Consider the following 22706-nt stretch of genomic DNA (forward strand, 5'->3'; position numbering starts at 1 on the left):
CTTCCACTGCCTTGATAGAGAGGAGCGAGGGCACCTCCTGTATAAGGAGTTGCTTGTGAGATGGGTCCCTGAAGAGGGACGGGGAAGGGAGATGAAAGAGTGGGAGGGCACAGAATTGGATGGAATATCCCCTCTCTACCATGCGGAGCACCCAGCGTCCAAGGTGATACAGGACCGTGCACGGTAGAAAGGGGATAGTTGGGACGAGAAGGTAAGTAGGGTTGGATCCAGTTTCAGAACTGGTATACCGTCCTCCACTGCACCCTCAAAAGGCTGGTCTACAGCCAGGTGGTGGCTTGGGCTGGTCCAAGCCCTGGCTGAGAAGGGGTGCTGCCTTCTTCTACCACTCCTATTCCTCCTATGAGGAGCGTCCTGGCAGTTCTGAACTTGGTAGAACCTAGAGGGAGGCTACAGCCGGAAACATCTACATTGAGTGACGGGGGTACCGAGTCCCAAAGATCTGAAGGTGGCCCTTGAATCCTTCAGACAATGGAGACTTTTATCCATTTTATCGGAAAAAAAGGGCCAAACCCTTGAAGGGGAGGTCCTGGATTGTTTGTTGGACTTCATGGGGCAGACCAGAGACCTGCAACTAGGAACTCCTCCTCATTGCAACCCCTGTGGCCATTGTACATGAGGCTGCATCTGTGGCGTCTAATGCCGCCTGTAGGGACGCAGGAGATCAGTTTTCCCTCCTCCACTAATGCCGAGAAATCTGTGTGCGAGAGTCCTGCAGCAGCAGCTCCGCAAACTTGGCCATCGCAGCACAGGTGTTGTGTGCGTATCTGCTCATGATGGCCTATTGATTTGAAATGTGGAGCTGTAGTCCCCCAGTGGAATAGACCTTCCTGCCGAAAAGGTCTAGACTTTTGGCATCCCTATTCTTAGGGGAAGGGCCCTGATAGCCCTGGCGCTCTTGCTGATTGGCTGCATCAACCACCAGAGAGTCAGGGTTGCATAAATGTTCATACCCCTAAGAAGGGGTTAAGTACCACCTCTCATTCCTCTTGGCCATAGGGGCCAGAGATGCAGGGGTCTGCCATAAGGTTTTTGTCATCTCTGAAATCATCTTTAATAAGGGTTAGGTGATACGAGAGAGTCAGGAGGGTGCAAAGGTATTGACAACTGGATCAGATTCCTCCACCACCTACTCCACCTGTATGCCCAGGTTCTGGGCAACGCGACGTAAAAGTTGTTGGAGGATCCAGTTATCCTCCAGAGCAGGGGCCATCAATGCCCCCACCACAGCTTCATCGGGGGAGGATGAGGAGGAGAGGCCTAGGAGCAGGCCCTGCTCACTCCCTTCAGTGCCTCGTGTGTCTCGCGGTACTGCTGAACCCCCAGGTGCCGCGGCCACTGGGAGCAGAAACATCGGTGCCGAAGCAGGTGGTGCCGAAGTTGTTGATTTCAGCAGCACTGATATTGTCAATACCTGTGGCACTGAGAATGCAGCTGTCAGTGGTGCCGCTGTCGGGGGGGGGGGGGGGGGGGTGTCGGTGCTGTAGCTGCAGGAGACAACAGTGGTGTCAGTGGTGCTGCTGCCGGCAGTGCCTGCAGGGACACAAAGGACCCTGATACAGAACTGGACCTTGAGCCTTGGATCTGTCCTTAGCTCTGGTGATACGCCCAGGGTGTCCAAAAGGACCACTGTGTCGAGGGTTGCCACTGTGGAAGCCATGGTGCCAGATAGGGCAGGTGGTCGCAGCAGGATCTGGACCTCCTGCTCCTGGTCTTATCGGAGCAATTGGATTCCACCTCCAACTCCATGATCTCTGTGTAGGAGGACCATGGACTGTCAGAGACCAGTGCCAAGAAGTCAGGGACCGGTGCACTCCTCTGCGTGGGCGGGCCGTGCCGGGCAGAGGTGCGCCGGAGATGGGGATCAGCGTGCCATCATCGCTGGTTTGCCCCTTGATTGGAACTGGGGCTACGTGGTCACCAGCGACTTGTCTCTCCTCTGCGGGGAGGACGACGTCATGAGGCAAATGAGGTCCTTGGCTGCCTTGAATGCCTCTGGCGTTGAGGGGAGCTGGAGGTGACCACCGTGGCAATCCAGGGAGGGTTTGGACTCAACTGTACCCCAGACGGGGCAGGAGTCAATGATACCCTGGAAGGCTGGAGAGTTGAGGTGGTCTGGCTCGAAATATGTTTCGATGCCGCAGGTCCCTTGGTCTCTGGAAGGGGAGAGCGACCCCTATCCAGCCTTTTCTTCTTCTGTGGCACCAGGGACTGAGAACGGTGCTGGACAGAGAAGGTTGCTTATGGGTGGAGCCATGGTGGTGTCGGGAGTCTTTAGAGTCCTTCCTCGGCGTCGACTCACACACCATCAGCGCTGGAGCATTGCGGACCAACGAGGAAGTGCTCGGTGTGGGTTCTGCCAACCCCAAGTCAGATTGCAGTCGGAGTACCACTTCCATTCACAGGATTTTCAGCCTTTGATCCCAGTCTTTAAGGATCTTAGGACGAAATCCCCTGCAGATTCTGCACGTGTCCTTCTGATGGCTCTCCCCGAGGCACCATAGACAGGAAGAGTGTGGGTCAATCTTTGGCATAAACTTGCCACAGTCCTCGCATAGTTGGAATCCTGGGGACCGGAGCATACTCCAGAAGCAGGGGAAACCCTCAAGAAATCCTAAAAACTACAACAACTAACTTATGACTAACTAATTCACTATTTTAAACTATGAAAACTGAAGAGGACACTGTCAAAAGCACTTGCAATGCAAGAGTGATAGCTGTTCCAGCTAGCTGTCACCGGCAGTAAGAAGGAACTAAGGGGGTGGCGGGTCAGCAGGGCCCTATATTAGGTGCCATGAAGGTTCCCACACCGACCCTATGGAGGCTGCTGAAGGAAAAATCTTCCGGCTGGCATGCATGCAGCGCACGCACACCTGATTGCAATGGACATGAACAAGCACTCAAAGAAGAGCAAAGTTTTCTTTTTGGAAACCTGCTCCAGAACAGAGTCTAGAATATCTTCAAAAGCTTATGCAGAGCTATAAGCCTGGACTTGAGAAAAAATCCTCCTGAATGCCTCTCCTCTCCCACCTTCCCCCCCCCCCCCCCCCACAACATATCTAAACTCTGGTCTACACTTAAACTTTAGATTGAACTAGCTATGTCACTCAGGGGGGTGAAACATTCACACTCCTGAGCACTGTAGTTTAACTGATCCAACCCACGGTATAGACACAGCTAGGTTGACAGAAGAATTCTGTCCTGGAAAGGAGGACAGAGGCATTAGAGGAGACACATACCATCTCCAGCATCTTAACAAAATGTTGCACTGCCATGGTCTTTTTTGGATTTACCTACCTTCATGAAAAACAGGAATCTCCAACTTGGCCCTCAACCAGTGAGATTTAAGGGTCTGAACACGATGGGACAAGTAATTTCAGTCTTTGGGCATACCCATTTAGACCTTCTATAGACATGTGGAACGAAGCACAGAGTTACATTTTATGCCAGAGTCCAGTTTACCCTGAATTTCATCTGGGAGGAAGTCTAAGAGGACAAAATCACATCTGAGTGTCAGTCTTTCAAAAAGGTCCCAGGAGACCACCAAAGAGGGCAAGGAGCCCTGTACTGCCCAGGGCACAACTTTTGTAGGTAACTTCCTAGGAGTTAATCTATAAGGACCCCGGGAAAGAAGGGGAAGGAAGATGCCTAAACCCTGTTAAATCAGGCAATGGTCCCTGTCTTCAAGGTTTTTCCTGCAGCTCGAAAAAGAGGCCTTGGGGACAGCAACAATCTGTGTAGATAACTACCTCAATATCTCCCACAGCATGGCTGGCAGGGGTACACAGCAGGCACATGAGTCCTGCAACAGAGGACTGGAAAGGATTCCCACATTCTAGACACTTCCTCAACTTTCTTTTTTAGGGAAAGAGGAAGAGAAGAAGAAAGTGTGGTTGCATGATTCTGAATTAACTGGCTCATCCACAGAGTATTCTGAGCAGAGGGTGGAAATCACAAATAAAAATGCTGAAAAACAAAAAAAGACTGTAAAAATAATGGTGCCTTCGATAAAGATACTTACAGCTTCTGCAAGAGGCAGTGGAGACCAGCGATACCTCAGGAAAAGGCACTGTCCCCCATACTCTAGTCTCAATGTCATTTGGCATCACCTGCCCAAATGACATTGAGAAACACCATATGCTAGGGTCCACACAGGTGAAAATCAAGTCACAGAAATTTAAAAAAAAATATTTTGCATGTCTTCACTGACTTGGCTATTCAGGACATACTTATATTGATTTTTTAATCCCTGTTAAGAACCTTTTTTAAGTAAGTTGTGTTTTTTGTGTTTGTTTTTATAAAGATAACTAGGGCAATTGTAACCAAATTGTCAGTCAGCCTCTGATTATACAATTCTGAAAGTTGCTGGAGCAGTAAGTAGTAGTTCCAAGAAACATTTCAATTCAGAATGTAAGGTTTTTTGTTTAGTTGTTTGGCTTCTCTTGGCATTCAGTATCTTTACTGTAACAGACATCTCCAAGTTTTATTTACACCAATGAAATTACCGTACATAGTTTACAATATATAGCCAAAAAACAGTACTGTGTCTTCCTTACAACCAGCAACACTGAGTTACTATTTCTATGAAGTCGTTCCAGAAACATATCAGCTAACAAGTTTCACCCAGTCTGGTTTCATACTCTGTTCCACCTAAATATAGCTGTCAATTCTATTTTACATAACACCTGTTAACATGTGAACAGTCCCTCACAGAGACTGAAAAATTACTTACTACAAAATCACACTGATAACACAGTCTAAGGAAAAAAAAAAAAAAAACAGTTGATCCACTAAGTCATCCATAACACAACTAGAGTGAAATGAATAACAGACTGCAAGACCATTCATTCCCTATCAAATTATTGCTTCTGTGAAATTTTATTGAACCCATATTTCTAATACATACAATCTTTAAACTTACCAATGAAGCTAAAGATTTATTTTAATCTGGTAGTAGAGTTCTCTCAAAATAATACAATCCACATATACACACTCACATCTCTTTACAGGAAGCTATTTTCCTCTACTGTTTCAATTACAGCCTAGGGCTGTTGAGGGAGTCAACAAGCATGTGGACAAGGGGGATCCAGTGGATAAAGCAAACTTAGATTTTCAGAAAGCCATTGACAAGGTCCCTCACCAAAGGCTCTTAAGCAAAGTAAGCCATCATGGGATAAGAGGGAAGGTCCTCTCATGGATCAGAACCTGGTTAAAAGATAGGAAATGAAGGATAGGAATAAATGGTCCGTTTTCATAATGAAGAGAGGTAAATAGCGGTGTCCCCCAGGGGTATGTACTGGGACCAGTATGGTTCAACATATTCATAAATGATCTGGAAAAAGGGGTAACCAGTGAGGTGGCAAAATTTGCAGAGGACACAAAACTATTCAAGATAGGTCAAGTCCAAAGCAGACTTTGAAGAGGTTACAAAGGGATCTCACAAAACTGGATAACTGGACAACAAAACGGAAGATGAAATTCAACGTTGATAAATGAAAAATAATGCACACTGGAAAACATAATCTCAACTATACATATAAAACGATGGGGTCTAAATTAACGGTTACCACTCAAGAAAGATCTTGGAGTCATTGTGGATACAGTAACTCCTCACTTAACCTCGTCCCAGTTAACATTGTTGTGTTGCTGATCAGTTAGAGAACAGGCTCATTTAAAGTTGCACAATGCTTCCTTATAACATTGTTTGGCAGCCGCCTGCTTTGCCCATTGCTTGCAGAAAAAGCAGCCCGTTGAAGCTAGCTGGTGGGGGCTTGGAACCAGGGTGGACCGGCAGCCTCTATCAGCTCCCTTAAGTTCCCTGCTATCAATTGCCGGCAGTTCAGCTGTCCCGCCCCCCACTGCCATGTGCTGCTCCTGCTCTCTGCCTTGGAGCTGCTCCTGGGAGCCTCCTGCTTGCTGTGCAGAGCGGGGAGAAAGAGGGGTGCTAACATCAGGGTGTCCCCCTCCCCAGGTACCCCATCTCCACATGACAGGGCTCAGGATGGAGGGAGCTTGCTGGCAGCAGCTGCTGTCTCAACTTGCTGATTCCAACCCTGATATTCTATGATCTACTTAAAAAGGCAGTGTATTTAGAGTGGGGTTAGGGAACTTAAAGGGGAAATGTGAGTCAGTCTCTCTCACACACACACACAGTGTGTCTCTGTCTCTTTCTGCCATGCTGTGTCTCCTCCATCCATTTGTGCTGCCTTGTAGAGCGTGAGGCTACATTAACAACATGTTAACCATTGAGGGCTCAGATGAGGGATAGTTCATCATTTAGCAGTAAGGCATTCCCTGGGAAATATCCCACCTTCTTCCACCCTGACTCCACCACCTCAATCAAACTTCACAATCATCATTGCTGTGTACAGTATTAAATTGCTTAAAACTTATACTGTGTATGTGTGCGCACATATCTCTCTATAGCTCTAGCTATCTTGAGAGAGCGAGCATCAGTCTTTTGTCTGGGAAAAAAAATTCCCTGGAACCTAATCCCCCACCTTTACATTAATTCTTATGGGGAAATTGGATTCACTTAACATTGTTTCACTTAAAGTAGCATTTTTCAGGAACATAACTAAAACATCAGGCGAGGAATTACTGTAGTTCTCTGAAAACATCCACGCAATGTGCAGTGGCAGTTAAAAAAGCTAACAGAATGTTGGGAATTATCAGGAAAGGGATACATGATGAGACAGAAAATATCATATCGCCTCTATATAAATCTATGTACTCCCACACCTTGAATACTGCATGCAGGTCTGGTCACCCCATCTCAAAAAAAGACATTGAATAAAAATTATTAGGAGGATGGAACAGCTTCTGTATGAGTAGAGATTAATAGGACTGGTACTTTTAATCTTAGAAAAGAGAAAACTAAGGGGGGATATGATAGAGGTCTATAAAATCATGACTGGTGTGGAGAAAGTAAATAAGGAAGTGGTATTTACTCCTTCTCAAAGCACAAGATCTAGGAGGTCACCAAATGAAATCAATAGGCAGCAGGTTTAAAATAAACAAAAGGAAGTATTTCTTCACACAAAACACAGTCAACCTGTGGAACTCTTTGCTTGAGGATGTTGTGAAGGCCAAGACTATAATAGGGTTCAAAAAAGAACTAGATAAATTCATGGAGACTAGGCTCATCAATGGCCAGGAAGGTCATGGACGGGGCCCCTACCCTCTGTTTGCCAGAAGCTGGGAATGGATGACAGAGGATGGATTACTCAATGGATTACCTTTTCTGTTCATTCCCTCTGAAGCATCTGGCACTGGCCACTATCGGAAGACCGGATACTAGACTAGATGGACCACTGGTCTAACCCAGTATGGCCGTTCTTATGTAGTGCTCTGATATTGCAAACATTTAAGCACATGCTTTAAACATGTACGCAATTGTTTGTAGGTACAAGGCCTAGGTATGAAATTTGCATTTACACAAAAGAGGAGCTTTTGAGTATGAGCCCCTTAAAGCACACAGACAATTTTGAGATCTGCATAGCCAGTAACGCTTATATATAGTATTAAACTGTTCTACCGCTCAAATTAAGTAACCGACCATTATGTGTATTCATTTAAATGCATCTTAGTAACTGATCAAAATTACTTTCATTCATTTACCTTCCAAGACCCAAGTTCAAGGTTCTGCACTTTCCCTGCAACAGCAAAAGGAAACATGGAGAGTAATTCTGAATTCTCATCTTGGCAAGTGAAGGAGGAATTGTGATTAAAATTGCAGCTAAATATATATAGTTAAATACCCAGAAAGATACTGGAAGAAATTACTGAATTATTTTGCAAAATTACTTTTCCAACAGATGTCTGCATAGTTAAAGCCTCCCGTTTCTATCTTGTGTTTTGGATACTTCTGTTGTTTCTTCTAGAAATGCCTAATACACCTCCTCTCCCTGATTTGGTGGTCTATAGTATGCACCCTTACCATGATGTTGCCCCTATTTTTTTCTCCAAATATCTTTATCCAGAGACTTTCACCTGGTCTGCCTCTCATCTCCTTCTAGACCTCAGAACAAATGTATATATTCTTGACATATAGTGCAACATTTCCTCCCTTTTTCCCCTCCTATCTTTCCTGAACAAGCTATAACCCTCTACACCAATATTCCAGTCATGAGACTTATCCCACCAAGTCTTTGTGATGCCAATTAAGTCATAATTTATTTTATATACTAATAATTCCAGTTCATTCCCCATACTCCCTGCATTTGTATACGGACATCTAAGATGTTGAGCAGATTCCACCACTGATTTCCCTTTTGTTGCGCCTATGACCCTCCTCTTCAACCTTCCCTTCCACCCACGTTATCCCCCCCAAAATTGTGTGTGTTTTCCCACTCTCCCAGTGAAGAATTATTTAAATCACACATTCAAATCAAATTATGTAGGTTCCAAGGCTGCATGCCCCATAATGTACGGCATGTGTAAGAGCTCACAAAATTGGTAGCCGATTGCTTGTGTTAGGCATGAATGAAAACAGCAAAAAAATGGCAAGTCCCTCTCTCTTATCCCATCTGTGATAGTGTGTTATGATGTCAAAAATGTCAAGACACCATTTAGATTCTTAGAATGTTTGTACTCATGATGTGGTTAATACAGGAAATGGGCCAGTAAGCGCTACTTTTCTTAGAATGTACAATGATTACATGGCACAATCTAAGAAATTGAACAGGGTCTACAGTATCATTTGGACATTTTCAAGAAGGCTTTGTCAATGCCACCTATCTTTCAGGTATTTCCAAAAGGAGCTCAAGAGTTCTGGTGGCTTCTCTGCAACATGCCTATCTTTAAAAACTCATTTTAAAGATGATGCTTAGAGGTGCATGCTGTAAGGAACTCAATTAGAGGGCACACTTCCTAAAAGAATCAGAATAGGCATTCCTGGACACTTCCATATTTTTTTAAAAGGAAATTTCTGTAGAAAGAAGTGTATAGCATGAATCTTATTTTATCTTATTCAAATATCGGATTGTCTTGTTTCCTTACCTATTTCCTCTAGGAATCATAACCCATATTGCCTCAACTAGTCTACATTCTTTTATCTTGTATAGCTTACACCTTTTCTTAAATACTTGTATTTTCAATTATTTTCTAACAAGCTACTTTTATGTTTAATAAAAAATAGTAACTAAAAGAAAATGTAATGTGAAACAACTATTAGTGTAACGTTAAGGCAGAGGATTCAGACAAAATAGGTGCACACAATTCCAAAAGTAATGAATTTGTTTAAAATCTTCCCAGCAGACTTCCACACAGCTACAGGTTCTCCAAAATGCATGTCACAAGTACCAATGATTCATCTGCAGTGTTCCTGTTAGCAAGACTTCCTAAACTTTTTTAAAATTATGTTGTTCGAATGTCCCTCAGCTCAATTAGTGAGGGCATTCAGAACAACCTAAGTAAATACTTCCTAATTTTGCTTTCCATTTCACAATCACAAAACACACACACAGTCAACAAGCCAGTTTTTCCTAGCAACAAAATATTTTGTTCATCGTGTTAACTCTTTTGCATCTTTGCAATAGAAAAAGAATGAGTTTTGTTTTTTATTTTAAAATGATGAAAATTGCTAATATGGCATGGAAGATTCTTTTGTGATTTTGACTTCAATTCATATTTGAAAGTACTGTGTATGACTACTGGGTGTAACATAATTCAAGTTCAATGCTAATTCAGTGCAACTACTCTCCTGAGCAAAGATCAGTAACACTACTAAATTATATTTGACAGTTTTACGATGTGTAATCAGTGCACTGTTTTCCCCCCAGTGACTAAACTGTTGCAAGGCTACCAAACTCATTTCACTTAAGTCCTTGAAGGGGACCCAGACCAAGTGTGCTTTCAATATACCAAACAGTCATCTGATTTTTCAAAGATTTGTATAAGCCTATGCCCCTCCAAATATTTCCGAAGAAACAAGCATTCTAACTGTGACTTTCCTTCTCAAGTTACAATGCATCAAAAGACAACTGTAGAGAATTCTTGCCTTCTCCTCTACCCAACTGCACTAGCATACATTCAAACAATTTATTCTGAAGCGAACAGTTCATTTTTTAGATTAAAACAGAGAGTCATTTTCCAAGACAGGTCATTTAAACACATATGCATACTTGTTGGACAGAAAAAGCCAGCTCTGAATTTCCAGAAAGTTCTGAAAAGTTGTACTGAAGCACAAACTTTCCCCTTCCAAAAAAAAAAAAAAAAGTATATACTTCAGCGATAGGTGTAAGTATAATTATGAAACCTTCTGGTTTCAAAGTTTCATGCAGTTCTTACTAAGCTGATTTATTTTTAACCAGAGAAAGAACGTATTTTAATCGTACCTTGAAATGTACTGTGATGTTCCAAGGAAGAGCTGTATTTGATGCATGAAGGTCAAATAGCAATCCAATTGGAAAATGCCTAAAAAATAAGGGGGGAGGGAGGGAGGGTGAAGAGTATATTAAATGCACACGAGTTTTACATTTAGAATTATATATAACAGAAAATATACTTCCAGTTCCCAACTTCAAAATTGCCAGTTATTCCCCACCTTTTTAGTCAGCGTTAAGCATGCTCAAAGCCCTGTACAAGGAGAGATGATTGACTTGGCTTAGTCACTGGCAGAGTCGGAACTAGAACTCAACAGTTTCTAACTCCAAGTTTTATACTCAATCTTACAGAATATCATATTAACTCTGGACATGACTCCCTATCCCGCCTCCTGGCTTACAGCCTAAGTGAGTGGTTGTAAACAAGCAGCAGAACAAAGGCATGTTGGCAGGTAGGTTGAGTGAGGCATGGCCAAGCAGGATTTGTGCCATTTTTAACCCCTTTACTATAAAACTAGTCAGAATAAAATAGAAGGAAAAAGTATAGGGAAACTGGGATTTAAGGTTTACGAGCAATACCATTAAAACTAATATAAGTTACAAGAAAACAGACTGCACCCTTTAAGTGTTCACTTTCTACCTTGAAGTAAAAAATGTAGATAAAATTTACTATGTCATAAAAGCTGGCCTTTTGCAATAAATTACAGGCCTGGTCAAGAAAAAATATTGTATTTTAAACCTTTCCCAAATATTTACTTCATAAAACTTTTCTACAAATCTTTTTGTACAGAAATCTAAAGACGACCATCTTGTTAAATGTCTCTCTTAATGAAATATGACAAGTGCTTTAGTACTCAGTAGAATTTTCTCTTGGATTTGGCATATCATGCTCAATTCTCTTATACCTTCAAAGACCTTAGAAATTAGTATTTTTGGAAACATGACAAAGTAAAACTGTTCTCTTAGGCCCTGATCCTGCAAATATTTATGCATGTGCTTAACTTCAGACATTGAGTAGTCCCCTCTGAATTCAATGGGATTGTTCACAGTGCATACAATCAAACGTGTGTTTAAGACTTTCCAGGACGGGGGCCTTAAAGAGGAAGGATTGAAGGAGAAGACAACATCATTTCTAGATATACCGGAACACTTTTGTAACAGCCGAAAATATATATAAACAGTTTAGTGCTTCAGCACCATCTGCTGGCTAGTTAGCCCAAAAGCTAAGACAAGTTTAGAGATACAAAATGTGAGAGATAATATCTTTTATTGGTTCAACTTCTGTTGGTGAAAGAGACAAACTTTTGAGCTTACACAGAACTCTTCAAGTCTGGGATCTTGGACCAACACAGCTCCAATAACACTGCATTCAAGACACGTCTTGTAGGTTAAAAATTCAGACAGAAGTGTGTTATTTAAAAATTCCTAACATTAGTGAGGAAGGGAGAAAGAACAAGAAAGTGGCTCCATGACCTCATTTTCTACCATCCAAAAGCAAACAAAGGATGGATACAGAGCTGGACTTTTAAAAAATAGGGATCCATTATTAATGCACATGTTTTTACTGCCCAGGGTTTTTAACTAGTAGAAGTTCTGTGGCGTGCAGTCATGGCACATGAGTCCTACAATAAAAAGACCTGCAAAGGCAATTCATGGAAAAATATTTTATTTAGCCCACCAGTCAAAGTTAAGTGCAGACTTCCTTTAAGAATTACACTACTACACAGGGAACATATTGCATGACACCTGGCTCTTAAAGAGCCATTTTTAATTTACTATACAAATACAGATACCAACTAATACATAAAATAAACTTCTTGGTATACCTCTGCTACCTTTTCCCTTTGGTCTCCTTACTTCAGAGAGTATGAAATAAATTCACATGCTTAAGAGAAATAAGTGTTCTTCAACAACTGCTTCCAGCGCATGTCCTTTGCTGGATCCTTTTATGAGGAAGTATTCATGTCACTTTGTTCCCGTCACAGTACTTCTGAGGCTAGTTCTGCAGACAGAATCCCCACCAGAGAAATCACTTGCTGAGCAGAAACATGAATCCCCATTAAAATTAAAATGCTATGACTACAGTATTACAATCTTCAGAGCTACAAACAAGATGGTTTCTTCCTCTAAAATTCTGAAGCAGCACTAATGTGCACGCTCTAGCATTTAACTCCAAGCCATCACAGACTTAAAATAATGCCACAAGACTGCATTCCACTCATTTTCAGGACCTCTAACCTGAGATGTATTTTAGGAGCCAGGAACACCTATGGTATTGAGCAGCACCTACAGAGAGACCTTTTATAGTTCTTTCAAATAAAAGATGTTTCTAAGCCAAGGTAGACAGAGTGGGCAGGAACACACCAACAGAAGGGGAAGGGGGGAAAGAGAGGGTTTGTTTGTTAGCAGAGGATGGGGATAGTTACATTCTCCATCCCATTCACACAGAACTGAACTTCTAGGGAAGTGCTGTGACACAGGAGCACTGTTTCTAAAGCACGCCTTTGTATGGGACACTACAAACAAAAAAGCATGTTAGGGGCGTGCAAGCACAGATCATTGCACCTATAGAGCTCAGGGGAGGAATAAAAAAAACAAATTAAAAAAATACAAAATTTTTCAAAGTAAGCAAGTACCAAAGAAATTGGCAGAAAGTCAGACAACATGACTGTGCAAACTACTTAAGGGAGGTTTCCTGTTCAAAATATACTGTTTGATTACCAGAGTCAGCCTGAACTGGATTTTGAGCCCAGGGCAGACAGGTCTTGTGGGGAAAAATAAAAAAGGAAAGGAAAAGATTCCAAGAGGCCACAGTTCTCTTTATAAGCTGCTGGAGCAATTCTTAGTTTTGGCAAGGCTTTAATCTATAAATGCATAGCAGTAATTTGACTTCCAGCCCCGTCCATTAGTTGTTGCTATAGTATTACAGAGCAAGTGCTTGTGAGGTGTAAGTGTGCAGCTGCAGAACTCTATTTAAAGTTCATTAATATTTTCAAAAGACATAAGGCAACTAAGGAAAATTAACGGTCATCAACTTTACAGCTTTTTTTTTTTTTTGAAGCTTTGAAAAAGCATTGGAGAAGATGAAGTGTGTCAGCCAGAACAAGTAGGAGCACTGTTATTTTCATGCTAGAACCACTTTTCTGTGGCGATAAAATAAGACACGTGTAGCATATAAGTCACATAAAGGATAGAAAAGAATTCCCATGACACAATTTCTGGTGAAGGTGAAAGTTGAGAAAATGCAAGGTATTTGAAGTCTACTAATTGCCATATTTTCTCCTCCATCAGTGGAAGTTTTGGGTGTATCAGAAATGAAGGATCAGGTCCTAGAGCATTAAAATTTAGTAAAAGAAATCACCTGTGGCCATCAGTTTAGGACTAAGATGTGGAACCAACTCAAAGTATGCAAGATGGATACAGAGATAGAGGGTAGAGAGCATACATCTCTATTTTTGTTATGTTTCAGTTTCTCATTGTGTGGTCATAAAATAGAATACAAAATTCCTATTTAATCAATAATACTTGAGAGATTACCACTTTATGAGTTTCTGGGGCTTCACATTTATTAGCAATATATTTACTTTCCACCCAATGTGCAGAATATTGTACTAAAACTCTTGCAATGACTTTTTAAGTAGCAGTTCCGCTGCAGTTTTGTTTACATTTATTTTTAACTCATCAACATGCCATTATAAAGAGACATAATCAGCTTTAAAAAACCAACACTGTAATAAGTAAAAATTTTTAGTCAATTAATGGGTAAGATTTCTATAAATAGTGGATCAGAGACTTCCCCCTCCCCACGGTTTGTTTTCTTTGCACTTCAATACACCAGTTTTCAGGTAGACTGTGAACATTTAATTAAAATGTATCTTTTTTGAGGACTTAACACTGCTTGGTCAGTGAACTAGTGCATTAAGTCCTCTCAAAGCAATAGAGGAGAAAAAATAAATTTAAAAACAATTACCAAACTTACCCAATCCCTCCTGGTGATTTTTATTGATACCCATTCTATTTGTGTAATGTCCTAATGTTGCCAGACTATATCAACCTACCTTTGTTAAATACTGTTTAGCATTAACATTATATACTGTGATGGCACCTCCTGACAGTGCAAAAAAGGCTTACTATTTTTAATTTATATAACACAGCTCACAATACTTTGCCCATTTGAGTTCCCCCAACTCCATTACAATGCCACTGTTCCCTTAGCCTGCCGCCTTCAAAAAGCTAATGCCAGCATAATCAGCTCCATCTCACCATTGTTTCTCTGCCATAAGGGCTCTCTCTTGCATGGTACCAGAAGAATCTATATTGATCTTTTTCCGTTCATGTCATCTATTAAGCTGTTGAAACGGTTAACACACAAATGCGGTCCATGCACCAAAGCCCAGATTTATTAACTTTTTGGGCACACTACAGACTCCATTTTTCACCCCCTCAGGCTTCTGAAAAGAGCGGAAGGTTAGAGGGGATAGTTTTAGGACCAAAAGGGGGGTTAGTGGGTTACAGATTGTTGTAATAAGCCATAAATCCAATGGCTCTATTCAGTCCATAATTTGTAGTATCTAGCAGAAAAATGAATTTAAATTTAAATGCTTATTATAACAATTCATAACCCACTAATCCCCTCTTTTTGTCCTATGACTGCAGAGATGTTAACAGGCCACTCTACCTTGAACCATCCCTTAAAGTATGAGCTAACTACTTATGCTAAACAATCTGTTCCACCTTGCATTTTGCAGTGACGCTAGGAATACCTTTCCCAGATCTCTCTGTGGCTCCAAAGCTTGTCTCTCTCACCAATAGAAGTTGGTCCAATAACTCACCTATCTCGTCTCTCTGAAAATTACCAACATCTTAAATAAATGTGAGAATGCCTTGTAATTTTAGGTTCCCTGGTCTTCTAGTAAGCACAAGGGGTACCCATGGGCCATTCTGTAGTACTGTTGCAAAGAAGGCCACAAACTTCTCCATGTAATGGCTGTCATGTTCTCCATTCTCTTATCTCCCAGGGGAAGCCAAAGTTCCATAATGCTTGGGAGCACCTCCCTATAGCTCCCCCCAAAAAAACAAGTTAAGACCCTTTGCATCTTACATTAAACAAGAGTAGACTGTCACTTTACATCATAAAAAAAAGGTAGTTAAATCAACTCCTTGGGGCAGGACCCACATATTCTCTGTTCTGTACAGTATTCACCACATTGCTGGTGCTCAAATATTAAAAAGGTCCCTCAGATGGCCCAACACTTTCCTATGTAAGTAAAGCTTACAACAGTGAAAATAAGGACCTAATCCTGCAAACACTTGTGCACATGCTTAACTTTATTACTGCAAGCAACCCCACTGATTTCAATGGGACTACTTCTGGTAGTAAAGTTAAGTACATGCTTAAATGTTTGCAGAATCACACCATTAATAGCCTTGATCATTATTAAGCGACCCCATTTTTACTTGGCTGTTTACCTTCTAAAGATATTCCTCCTGAAGTAGTGCCTCGTGCTCCTAGAAATCAGTCTAATTCTAATGTCCTTGGAGCTGTTCTCTACTCCATACCTGTGTCCTTCTGTTCAAACTAAAATAAACCTGTCTCTTGGACATCTCCTCCTGGATGTCTAGCTGCCAGTTCAAGCTAAAACACAGCCAAAACAGAGCTCCTAAACTCCTTTTTGATAACTGTGTACAACACCACAATCCTGCCTGTCGCTCAGGCCTGTAACCTGGGCACAATCTTCAACTTGAACCTTTCTGTAGGACCTCACACCAAGGCTACATCTGAAACTTGCAGATTCTTGCTACACAACATCTCTAAGATACGGCCTTTCCTATCCAACCACACAGCTAAAAACTGTCATCCAGGCTTTCATCATCTTGTGTCTTGATTACTGCTACATCCTTCTCTCTGGTCTTGACAAATGCAACCTTGCCCTGCTCATATCCATTCAGAATGCTGCAGCAAAGATAGTTCTCCTAGCCCATCATAGACTATGTCTCCCCTCATTTTGAATCCATCCATTGGCTCCCCCTTCTGCATCAAAAGTAAGCTGCTTATTTCCATTTTCAAGGTCCTTCACTGTGAGACCCCACCCATCAACTTTTTCTTGCTAATGAGATGTCGATACTCGCCTCCAATCAGCCAATGATATTGTCCTCCACTGCCCACTTGTTAAATTTTCAAACCCTTTCTGATTTCTCCCAGGCTGCCCCACAGGCTTGGGAAGAGCTCCCTGTAAATGTCCACAAAGCAACTTCATCATTCACCTTCAAATCTCTCTCCTCATAACTCTCCTTCGCTGTGATGCCTATAAAAACTTGACAACTGTTAGGTTGCTGGTATACAGAGAACAGTACCTACCATGCTAACCAATACTGTCTCTTTGTTGCCTTGTATTCCCCCCCAATCGGTCTGTATCCATCTGTTATTTCATCTTATACTTATATTGGAAGATTCTTGGGGCAGGGATCGTCTTTTTGTTCTGTGTTTGTACAGTGGGGTCCTGGTACATGATTAGGGCTTCTAGGTACTACGATGATACAAAGAAAAAAGAAGGGGATAGTCTAACAGAAAAGTATCAAAATACAAATTAGTTTTTAGTTAAAGCCATTCTTTTTTTAAACCAATAAAATATATTAAGAGCCCAGTTTCCCTTTTTCCACCGTTACAACATAATGACAGATTACAGAGGTCATAATATTTCACCTATCTATATAAGATAGTGCTTGCCACACAATGTCTTACTATTTAAACAGTATGTAGTACATTGGGGGCTCTACAATTCAAAGTAATAATCACCATTGTTCAATTCTAAGAGACACTTCCACTGTGGATGTACAGATTTCTTACATATATTCCAGTTTCCTTCTTTTTGTATTGCTAACAATTAGGGCTGTCAAGAGATTAAAAAACAACATCACAATTAATCACGCTATTAACAGAAGAATACCATTTATTTAAATATTTTTGGATGTTTTCTACATTTTCAAATATATTGATTTCTATTACAACACAGAATACCAAGTGTGCAGTGCTCACTTTATTTTTGAGTACAAAGATTTACACTGTAAAAACACAACGTAGTATTTTTCAATTCACCTAATACAAGTAGTGTAGTGCAATCTCTTTGTCATGAAAGTTGAATTTACAAACGTAGAATTATGTACCAAAAAACAACTGCACTCAGAACCAAAACAATATAAAACTTTAGAGCCTATAAGGCCACTCAGTCCTATGTCTTGTTCAGTCAATCGCTCAGACAAACAAGTTTGTTTACATTTGCAGGAGATAATGCTGCCCGCTTCTTGTTTACAATGTCACTTGAAAGTGAGAACAGGCATTCGCACGGCACTGTTGTAGCTGGTGTTGAAAGATATTTACGTGTCAGATGCACTAAAGATTCATATGTCCCTTCATGTTTCAACCACCATTCCAGAGGACATGCATCCATGCTGATGAAGGGTTCTGCCTGATTACGATCCAAAACAGTGCAGACCGACGCATGTTCATTTTCATCATCTGAGTCAGATGCTACCAGCAGAAGGTTGATTTTCGTTTTTAGTGGTTCGGATTCTGTAGTTTCCGCATCAAAGTGTTGCTCTTTTGAGACTTCTGAAATCATGTTCCACACCTCGTCCCTCTCAGATTTTGGAAGGCACTTCAGATTCTTGAATCTTGGGTCGAATGCTGTAGCTAGCTTTAGAAATCTTACATTGATACTTTCTGTCAGGGTTCCCTCCCCACTTTGAATTCTAGGATACAGATGTGGGGACCCGCATGAAAGACCCCATAAGCTTATTTACTTAGTCTTTTTGCAATATTGAGACTCATTTTAGGATGATTTTAGGAGAAGGAGTTTTCTGACCTGATGCTTCTCTGCTTCCCCAGGGAACACAAAAACAAAGAGCACAGACAAAGCCTTCTCCCCACCCCCACAGATTTGAAAGTATCTTCTTTCCCCATTGGTCCTTTTGGTCAGGTGCCAACCAGGTTATTTGAGCTTCTTAACCCCTTACAGGTAAGGAGGAATTTTAAGCTACCCTTAGCTGTGTGGTTATGACACCTTCTTTGCCTTTGTCAAATCTGCAGTGAAAGTGTTCTTAAAACAAACATGTGCTGGGTCATCATGCGACATTGCTATAACATGAAATATATGGCAGAATCCAAAAAACACAGAGCTGGAGAAATACAATTCTCCCCTAAGGAGTTCAGTCACAAATTTAATTAACACTTTTTTTTAACAAGCGTCATCAGCATGGAAGCATGTCCTCTGGAATGGTGGCCGAAGCATGAAGGGACATATGAATCTTTTAGCACATCTGGCATGTAAATATCTTGCAACACCAGCTACAAAAGTACCATGCGGACACGTGTTCTCACTTTCAGCTGACTTTGTAAATAAGAAGCAGGCAGCATTATTTCCCCTAAATGTAAACAAACTTGTTAGTCTTAGTGATTGGCTGAACAAGAAGTAGGAATGAATGGATTTGTAGGCTCTAAAGTTCTACATTGTTTTGGTTTTGAGTGCAGTTATGTAACAAACAAAAATCTACATTTGTAAATTGAAGTTTCACAATAAAGAGATTGCAATACAGTAATTGTATGAGGTGAGTTGAAAAATAATATTTATTTTATTTTTATAGTGCAAATAGTTAATACAAAATAATATAAAGTGAGCACTGCACACTTTGCATTGTGTTGTAATTGAAATCAATATATGTGAAAAAGTAGAACATACAAAAATATTTCATACATTTCAATTGGTATTCTATTGTTTAACAGAGTGATTAAAAGCGGTTAATTTTTTTTAATAATTAATTTGAGTTAATCACGTAACTGTGATTAATCGACAGCCCTAGTAACAATTTCAAGCAACACCTTTCATAGGAATTCATTAGCGCGAGAGTCACAAGACAACACCTGCAAGTCAGCAGTACAGTGCAAAGCAGCGTCCGCTAGATGACATTTAGTTTTCACAGAGACCCCAGTGGCTAATATCAATATTTTTCTTCCCATCTACAACATATAGAAATGTATCTAAAAACCATGTTTAAATCAGTTTGCCTTGTACAATGCTTGACTAAGAACAAATGCTATTTCTACTGAGGTAGCACACACCATACTTTTCAAATCACCTGCTTTAAAAACAGTTCCTTATTTATGGAAGAGAAGTATTATTCCATGAAAGATTATTGATTAGTAACGTTTCTTTTTACAGTTCACAGTCAACAGCAGAAAGTACAAAGGGATCAACTAGGTTCATGAAACAGTTGCCAACCACCACAAATCTGTTAGCTCCCCCATTTAGCCAGGAATACAATTACTAGCCAGTTTATAAAGATGCATATAATATTTATAAAGTTGACACAATAGTCTGAATATTCCATGTATCCATAGCATGTCATATCTCAATATAACAGTCCTTGAATATTCCATGCTTCCAGAGCATCAGATGTGTCACAGTAAGCATTTAATTAAGTGTTCTACAGAGAGACAGTTTAAATACCACTCATCCCAAAACTAATTCAAAATGTTTGTAAATGGTAATATTGTGATGGGTCTCTCTGAGAAGATGCTATTGTACTGAAACTCTAGTCTTTACAGTAAGATGTGATTAGTTTATGATGCAAATACTGACAGCATCCTTAACTCAAACTTTTTATACAGTAGTTTTTAGTACTATACATGCAAAGTTTAATGATGCAAAGTTAAATCAACTCACCATTTCAGCGGTGTGCCTTCATATTCAAACCATATCTCAGTAACATCTTCTTGTCTCATAACCTTCTGAAAGTGTTTTTTCACTTTGTCCGTTACCAGCGTCAAGTAGCTTATTCTAGGTAAAAGCAACTGAAAGGAAAGTTTGTACAAGCAGGTGTCATTTATTTTTTGAAGTTTTAGAAATCTAATATACAGCCAAATATAGATACCGTTTTTCAAAAACAAAGACAAAATATGCAGTTGGTGTTTTGGGTCTTTTTTGTTTTGTTTTTTTAACATGCCATACTTTTAGACAGTAATAGTAATTTGCTTCTTAAACGCCAATAAGTTAATGCTATCAAATGATACTTATTTTAAATCAAGTTTTGAATGTAACTGGCTTCAGCACTGAAAATATCTTAACACAAAAAATAGCCTGTAAATTGTTTTTCTCTTCCTCACTCAATGCAGCTGGAAGGAGACAGAAGAAATTTACTAAAAGGCAGAAATTACTCAGTGGTCAGGTCCAGTTACAAAGAGGTATAAAAATAGAGTATGCCATATCATTAAACAGGACAGATACATTTCTATAAAGAACTGCTTGAAAATAAAGATTCACTTGCGCTAAAAATTTTGAGCAGATAAACATTTGATACTTTAAAAATTTGTAATATGAACTTTTCAAAATATCGTTCAATTCATATGAACAGTGTCATAGTGCACCGTGCATTCTCTGCATCTTGCAAGTCCCAACCCCTTCGTATTTTGTAGTCATATGTGATACCCATCAGGATTGTTGCGATTTTCCCCAGTCCTTAAAAGCCCACTGACTGCCTCCTCAACAATAGAAGGAAAAACTACCATTTTATAAAATGAAACAGAGACACACTCTATGCAATTCACCTTTTAAGTATATTTCTCAAATAGAAGAGGCACATTATCCAAAACAGAAAGTTTGCAACTCTAAGTAAAAGACAAGAAAAATAATTGAATCCTCCATCAGTTAATTAGTTACTCCTAACACTCTTACCTGCCCATACTTCTCATCTGAAACTTTTATACCTATTATTAAAAATTGTAACTATATTAAAGTAGCAAAAGAGTATTTTAACTAGTTTTCACGTTTGACTGCACTTATATAGAATCAGTTTCAACATTTCCTCACAAAGTCAGTAAGAGAGGAACTAACTGAAAAGGTCCTTAGACACATAAGGTGAGCAGAAAAGCCCTTATATAAAAATGTAGTTGTTTTTTTTAATAGACTTCAAAATATGCTGTTTAAATGGTTGAATCAAAAGATTGGTTAACTTTAAAAAAAATTAAACCAAATCAGAACAAGTTGACATGGAAGTCTTTTGTAAAAAAATTATTATTTAGCATTCCCACAAGATTTAAAGGTTTAATACTGCATTTCTAGAGCCTGTATTTGCATGAATCTCTTCCCACTTGGCTTGAGCATTTAACATTGGGAGAGAAGTTAAAATAACTTAAAATTTTTTAAATGTCATCACAATAAGTTTGGACAAGAAAATTTTGTGCCTGAACTGGTAAATTATGACAATTTTGCAAGGTTACTTAGCGTATTTCATTCAAAGGCCTCAAACCATTTTACAGACTAATTCTAGTCAGTTCCTATGCTTGAGACGGGGGTCCAGACATTTGTGATTTAAAATATCAATTTTTATTTATCATGCATCTTTCTGTTTCTGTATCACATGACCCTTGTTAGTTTCCTTTTGCAGCTAGATCCATGTGGGATATGTTTCTACATTACAGGTATACTTTCACTGTTGCTACAGACCAATTTTCTTCTGTGTAGGGTGGGGCAACAAGGTGGTCAATAATGTATGGGAAATCCTTCACAGAAGCTTTTTTAGCAGGGTTCTTGTGAGAGGGTATCAAACACTGCATTCATCAAAATCTTGCTTAGCTATTCTACTTTAGTCCAAATTGTAATACCAATTAAGTATGGAATAGTATAATGTGGGAATATGATTTTGTTTCTGTTTTTTAAGTAACCAGACCGTATGATCACAAGTTAATTTCATTGATGTTACTAATTTTAGTCAAAATTTTCAAATGTAGGTGCCTAAAGTTAGACACCTAAATCCATAACTAGTCATCTAAGTAAAAATGGCCACATTTTCAGAGATCTCAAGCACCTACAGTTCACGTTAGATCAATGGAAGCTGTAGATACTTAGCATATACGAAAATCAGGCCACTTACATTTAGGTGACTCACCCTGGATTTAGGTAAGTAATTTTAAAAGAGAGAAAAAAAAACATTTCAACCGTGGATGTTTAGTTTCTCTCAATTAAACTAATTAATTTACCTGTTCTTAGGATTTCAGAACTTTAGTAAAGCCTATAAATATTTTTCACAAATGCCTAGATCACCCTATAGGTTAAACCTTCTGAAAAGTAACTTACTTGTTTCTTCCCTTCCAATACCCGCCAACTTAGCACTGGTGTGGAGACATTTTCCTGCTGATACAGTTTCCGCCTCTTGTTGAGGTGGTGTAATTATGCCGACAGAAGAGCACTTTCCCATTGGCACAGTGCGTCTTCACCAGACGCGCCACAGCGGCTCAGTTGCACCTATGTAGTGTGGTATGTAGACTAGCCCTTAGTCTAAAGAAGTATTATAAATATGTTCTGTCTACTC

General features: G+C 40.0%; 1 protein-coding gene across 6 annotated transcripts in view; it reads right to left on the reverse strand.

The window, feature by feature from the left end:
• ATG5 (autophagy related 5) overlaps positions 1–22706 on the reverse strand; it is a 121598-nt gene that overhangs the window by 94044 nt on the left and 4848 nt on the right. For 5 of the 6 annotated variants that reach the window (XM_073336911.1, XM_073336909.1, XM_073336908.1 and 2 more), the window contains exons 3-4: positions 20063–20190; positions 10356–10434 (exon numbers count right to left, since the gene is read on the reverse strand). In XM_073336911.1, the coding sequence (XP_073193012.1) occupies positions 10356–10434; positions 20063–20190 (207 nt within the window). Of the gene's footprint in view, positions 1–10355; positions 10435–20062; positions 20191–22471; positions 22660–22706 lie in introns of those variants that run through there. The other variant, XM_073336914.1, reaches the window with a different exon arrangement.

The sequence above is a fragment of the Lepidochelys kempii genome, chromosome 3, assembly GCF_965140265.1.
Source record: "Lepidochelys kempii isolate rLepKem1 chromosome 3, rLepKem1.hap2, whole genome shotgun sequence".
Taxonomy (NCBI): domain Eukaryota; kingdom Metazoa; phylum Chordata; order Testudines; family Cheloniidae; genus Lepidochelys; species Lepidochelys kempii.